Source organism: Misgurnus anguillicaudatus, chromosome 10 (genome assembly GCF_027580225.2).
Source record: "Misgurnus anguillicaudatus chromosome 10, ASM2758022v2, whole genome shotgun sequence".
Lineage (NCBI taxonomy): Eukaryota > Metazoa > Chordata > Actinopteri > Cypriniformes > Cobitidae > Misgurnus > Misgurnus anguillicaudatus.
Window position 1 is genome coordinate 3,463,491 of NC_073346.2, and position 6,439 is coordinate 3,469,929.

Sequence of the window (6,439 nt, forward strand, 5' to 3'; positions counted from 1 at the left end):
ACGCGCTGATGCTGAAGCGTCCCATAACCGCTGCGTAGACGAAGAAGAAGAAGACAGTCGTGAGCGTCACTTCCGGTTTATAATACAGCTGCCACTGAAAAATAAGATGGAGGGCAAAAACAATATTGCGGATCTGGACGCTCGTTTGCAAGAGCTCGAACAACGCGTTTATGGAGAAAGAGGACAAAACAACACTAAACCAATAAAGGTGAATTCCCGTTAGATGTGCGCTTAACATGATGATCGCTTTCTCACGCTCGTGGTTGAGAGCCTGGACGGTACATGTTGTTTTGACAGATGAAGACTTTCACATCATAATATCTGTATTATGTTTGTCGTTAGTAGTTATAATGGTTAGTGTGCGAATCAGCTGTGTAAGACATCGCACGCTGGCATTTGACAGATGTTTTGATTGTGTAACTCTTTATGTTGAGGGTGTGGCAGAAAGATCAGATCAGATCTATGTGCTCTAGCAGAATATTATTAATCATCAAACAAAAGGGAAAACGTATATCATCATCATTCTGCTTGTTTTAGTACACCTGTGCTGTGAAGACACTAACTTCCCTTTGGATTGTCATAATTTAGCTGATCTTAGCAGATTTTTGTCTAGAAAGTATCAATTTAACGTTAAATGTGCTTTTATTAATACATTTTTTTTTAGAAATTAAATTTAAAATGTGCTCGAAACCCACCAGTGTTCTCATAAGCTGTGAAATACAGAAGTAAACAATAACAATTTCTCGATTAATCGTTTTTTTATGTGGTCGATTTACAATGGTATAATGTTGTTGCACACTAGCTTACACAGCAGAAGGAAGCTTTAAACAAATCTATGTAATTTACATAAAATAATATTTAAAATTCCCCTTTTTTTCTATTAATTCCCATATATATTCCCATGGAAAGCCTCCAGCCTTGAAAATTCCTGGAATTTTGCAACCCTGGAGTGATATTATCAACTAACAGTATTCATTAGTGATGCACCGATGTATCGGCCGCCGATATTTATCGGCCGATTTTTGATGAATTTGAAACCATTGGCATATCGGCAATAGCACGAGAAAGGCCGATACCGATTGTTTATTAAATAACTGCATAAAGAAATCCATTATATGTAAAAAGCGAGTTAATGTTGTTAATAAAATAAATGCTGAATAGCAAAAAAACACCTTTGAAGGTTGTCATGCTGTCTTATTATATTCGTTTTAGCTTAATTTGTGCATCTCTTATTATGTTGGTCAGTTGAATGTTAATTAGATCCAATCCATGTTCAGTAAAAATAATTTGATGCAGAAATAAACTAGCAAATAGACCAACTATATAGTATTGTATACAAGTGTTTAATATCGGTATCGGACAGAAGTTGTCTGTTTAAATCGGTATCGGCCCAAAAAGATCCTATCGGTGCATCCCTAGTATTCATTGAACATTTCTGCTGCAAACTAAACCATTTGTCACACCACAGGGCAATTCATCATCATGTATGTTTAAATATGTTGAAATGAAAGTTATAATCAACTTTCATTGCTTCCTCCAGTGTGCCGAATCACTCACAAGGATCAGTGCTGCTCTTGCAAATACAGCAAACAAGAGAGAGCGAGTCAAGATCCTTCACAAGAAAAGTGAGAGCCTGCAGACCTCACCAACACCTCATCAGAACATGAACAATAATATGCATGTTTTTATGTAACCTGCTCTTCATTTTCTTTTACTTCAGTTGAAGATTTGCTGAAGTATTTGGACCCTCAGTTCACAGACTTCATAGCTGTGCCAGATGCAATGAAACTGGAGTTTATTTTAGCAGGTCAGTACTTGGATTGATGAAGAAAATATTCTTTGTTTCTAAACATTTCCTGAATAACTCCTAAACATCTCTAGTGATTTCATGTTTTTGTCAGGCAGTAGTCCACTACATGACACACATTGGCTGGATTTACACTGCAAATCTTGATGCCAAATTCCGATTTGTTGCCTGTATCCAATTGTTTTTGACGACCTGCTTACATAATCTTTTAAAAACAGCTCGTATCTGATATCAACATTTACACAAAAAAATGTTTCGATATTAGGGGTGTCACGATTCTCCAAATCCTCGATTCGATTACATTTTCGATTCTGATGTCAATATTCAATTCGATTCTCGATTTTTAAATAAATTTTTTTAAGACAAAAAATTATATGCCTTTATTATTATTATTATAGTTTCACATTAACATGCACATTGCGTGCTTTTCCTTGTATGGGGGTTTGTGGGCTTTACTTTACACTGAGAGCTTGTAGAGAGAGAATTCCTTCTTGCACGCAGATAGACTTAATGCGCGCGTCTTGACTCCTATTATCTGAAATAAAACCGGTGCGTCATAAGCAGCTGCGCTTCTCTCTGTCTCACGTGCATGCGGTCTCGCATCTGTCCAAAGTCTAAACATAAACGAAAGTAATAATCCTTACGTATTTGTTCAGTTTTATGCGTTTCGTGCGGGCTGAGGCAAACTATACCTTTTGTTTAAGATATAACCTGCTGCATCTTGGCGGCTCTCTCGTGCACGTGCAGAGAGCTGCGCTCTGTCCGAAGGCAGATCACTAGGTAGTAATCCTGTTTATGATATGCATTCAAAGAGTTGTAGCAATACATGCCTCGTGTTTAAAATATAAATTGCGTTCCGCTGGATGGATGTTTTTAAAGGCACTTCTGAGAGTTTATTTTCCCCCGCTTGGCAAGCCGACCGGACGTGAGATGGGGGCGTGGCAGCATCGACGATCCCATTTTTTAATTCGATGTTCGGGGTTGTGACTTAATTTCGATCGATTTCGATTTAAAATCGAAATCGTGACACCCTTATTCGATATGCAATGGACACAGACAAAAAGATTATACAAGAGTATACTTTATTTCTGTAACAAGACATTAAACTTAAATACACTAAGCGAAGCCGTCGTCCTCCATTGTGCTGCTAAAAGGAGTCGTGTGATCATGGGTGGTGTCCACCTGAGTTGAAGTCATTTGCCAGCGTCGCATTTTTAATGACGTACGACACGTTTTGACATGGGAATATTCGATCTGTCCGCTTACATTGCGGACGCGAATGCATGTATCCGATTCATATCCGATTTATTTACACATATGAATAAGGCCTAAAACCGATCAGAGAATATCGAATTTTATGCATTTTTTCCTGCTTACACGTCTGTGGGTCATATCCCATCTGTGCCACTTATCTCATTTCCTGCCAGCCTTTTTAAATAAAGTTGCACGCCAGCATTTTTTGTGATTTTCACAAAATGCTTTGCAGGAAAATGTTCGTCTATAAATATATAAACATACAAATATATCAAATAAAAGAACAGACCCTCTGCTTTCAAACAAACAAACAAAACAGAGGATTTTTTTTTATTCTATCTTCATATTGTTCTCTTTTTATTACTTCTTAAATATTGGAAGATTTCTTCAAAAATACCAAGCTGCAATAATTGCATTTTTGTAAAGGAATTTTGTTCGAGATCAGATTTAGAACGATTATCAAAACATACACAGAGTTTAAAATGAATTAAATTAGTTTTTGCTTTAGTTTTTTATCAATTGGGATTACAGATTACTGTAAAAACTCATCAGGGAAGCGTCATTGGCAGGCAATTCTCTTAATTGACGAGATAACTCATCAATAGAGGGGAAAGAGTTAAAGGGAAAAAAATCTGAATTGAGTCAGTGTAAATGCACCCATTCTGGTCGATAGTTGTATTTTTTATTATTTTCATGTTTCTTGAATTAAGCAAACTGAACAATGTATAAAGCTCCTCCTTCTCCTATGTCCTACAGAGGAAGAGTTTTTGCGTTCCCAGGCCGCATTACTGGAACAGGTGCACAATCTGCAACCTCTTCTGGACAGTAACCACATAAAAGGTTAAATCTAGCTTTTTGTTTAACCTCCATTGTTTTATTCTGAATATAGCTTGTGTTTGTAGTTGTAAGTTACTTCACTCCTTCTTCTAATAATTCCAGTATTATAAATGCATTTTTCCCCTCATAACTATGACAGCGGTTCCAGAGTTGACCACTAAAGTACAGCGACTGTCTGAAATCCACATTCAGCAGCAGGTAATAAAATCACTTTAAATTGTTGTTCTCACTTTATTTAAATGCCTAAAGTTGATAACCATTACTTAATGTACTATACAAACATATAAAGAGCTCAATGCAAAACCAGCTAAGTGCGCCTAATATGTTTTCATGTAAATGAGCATTTCTTTATCAGACTCTTAATGGTTTCTTCCAACAAATCAGTATTTCTTAATGGCTTGAGGATTTGAGGCTTAAGTATTAACATTCGGTTAATATCATTATTTTTAATGGAGGTGGCGTTTAGCGTCTTTTACATCTGAGCTGCTCATATCTTTTTATCTCTGCTTCAATCCAACAGGATCAAAATGAAGAGCTGTCTTCCGAAGTGAAACGGCTTTTTGAAGAATACAACAAAATGGTATCCTTGTTTGCAGTAAAAGATAAGAATAACTCATTTCTGCTTATCATGTGGCCAAAACTTCCTGCAGCTACAAATCAGTTCAAGCTCGTTTTGAAACATTTGAGCCTAGTTTCATAGACAAGGTTTAGCTAAAGCCAGGACTAGGCATTAAGATGTTTAAGGATCTTTTAGAAACCTGCCTTAGATAAAGATATTACTGTATCTTGAGACAAATTAATGGCACTGGCTTATTTTAAGAGCCATCAGTGCAAGTTATTTTGTTTTAGTCTAGGACTAGCCTTAAGCCTTGTCTGTAAAAACTGGTGGTACTGCTTTTACACAAACTGTTTGCCAGCCTTAACCCTTTTGCAGATGTTTCTTTTATCAAAACAGTTCTCACAGTGGGATGAAACCCTTCGAACACTGGAAGGACCCAAGCAAGGCCAGCAGATAGATTAGGATAGTAATGTTTAGACTGATGTTTCATTAAAAACTGCTTCTCTCATCTCTATTTATCGGATATATAATTCATTATAAAAACAAAAGTCATTCCTACTCTAACCTTGTTATTCTTTAGTAAAATACAGTATTCATACTGCATTATAAGAAATTAAATTCATATTTACATAAACTAAATCCTCCAGTAATATAAGGTGCTTGGAAGTTATTTTCAGCCTATATTCTGTCATAAGTGAAGCATTGGGATTTTTCTAACTTGTATTTGTTATTATTTATTCCAGAAGTTGTGAGGGTGGTCTTTTTTGTTTTTATTACCCTCAAAAGGTGTTTTGTGAAGAAAAACCTAATAAAAATGAGAACCAATAAAGCAACATTTCAGTAGTGCTATTTATGTTGTCTTTGTCATTTTTATATCATTTCTATCTAATAAACATTTTTCAGAAGAATATGTTTATTGCACACAAAAATTACTTGGTATAATACAGCAGCAAATATATGTGCAAATTAATGTAATCAATATCGAGTAATGCAAGTAGACAAGCAGATTTAACTAAACACACTAATATGTAGGAACTTAAACATAAAACCAAAATGATTAAAAAAAAAAAGAAAGAAAGAAAGTAGTAGTTATGATATTGTGAAGACAGCATATACCTGATGAGAAACATTTTCAATTCAAATTAATCTGCAGCAAAATTTACAGAGTAAATCTTGTTTCATAGCAGCTTTATGATGAATATTGCCTTACAAACGCAAAGAGAGTGAGATGAAGGGTACAATAGTGAGATAAAACTGATTAAATGTATTAATTTCATCTCGTTAGTAAAAAATGCATTTCCTTCCGTAGCCCTGGGTTTCCCAAACTAGAGTTCGTGAACCCCTGGTGGTTGGCGAGGGAAATGCAGGGGGTTCCTGAAATGCTATACATATTAATTACAATTAAATCATAAAATGTAAATAATTATTTAAAAATATACACAAAATATATATTTTTTATTTTTTAATTGTTTAATCTGGATGTCACGTGACCATTACAAAACAACAAAACTGAGGAGCTCATGCAAAATACGTTTTATGTACAAATAAAAGAAATAACGTTATTTAAGCTCCTATAATAATAACAACAACTATGTAAACTACTGCTAAAAACTTTAAAACAAATAAAAATAAATGTTTTTAAAGTTGTAAAATGCAAATGTGCTATTAAATTATTTTTATATTAACTTAAAATGTAAGGGAGTATGTTTATCGTAGTTTTCTACATCCAACATAAGACTTTTCCTTCATATTTTATATGAAACTTTATTTAGACACATTTTTAAAAAATATATTATTATTATTATAAACATACTTATGAGACATAGGTGAAAACAACAATGCAACAGTGAAGAAAAACAAAACAGAAAGCCAAGGAAAAGAAAAATCCAGGGGTTCAAGGAAAGCCAATCGATACAAAATTATATAAAACACCAAAAAAGTATGCATACATTTAAAGTTTTAGTAGCCTTTTTGTTACTAGA

General features: G+C 34.5%; 1 protein-coding gene across 1 annotated transcript; it reads left to right on the top strand.

The window, feature by feature from the left end:
• The first annotated feature begins 28 nt into the window (after nucleotides 1–28).
• dctn3 (dynactin 3 (p22)) lies at nucleotides 29–5,306 on the top strand. The gene is made up of 7 exons (XM_055212028.2): nucleotides 29–208; nucleotides 1,541–1,625; nucleotides 1,721–1,807; nucleotides 3,818–3,901; nucleotides 4,038–4,096; nucleotides 4,419–4,478; nucleotides 4,833–5,306. The coding sequence occupies exons 1-7, from the start codon at nucleotides 107–109 to the stop codon at nucleotides 4,917–4,919; spliced, it is 564 nt and encodes a 187-aa protein (XP_055068003.1). The 5' UTR covers nucleotides 29–106; the 3' UTR covers nucleotides 4,920–5,306.
• Nucleotides 5,307–6,439: the final 1,133 nt, after the last annotated feature.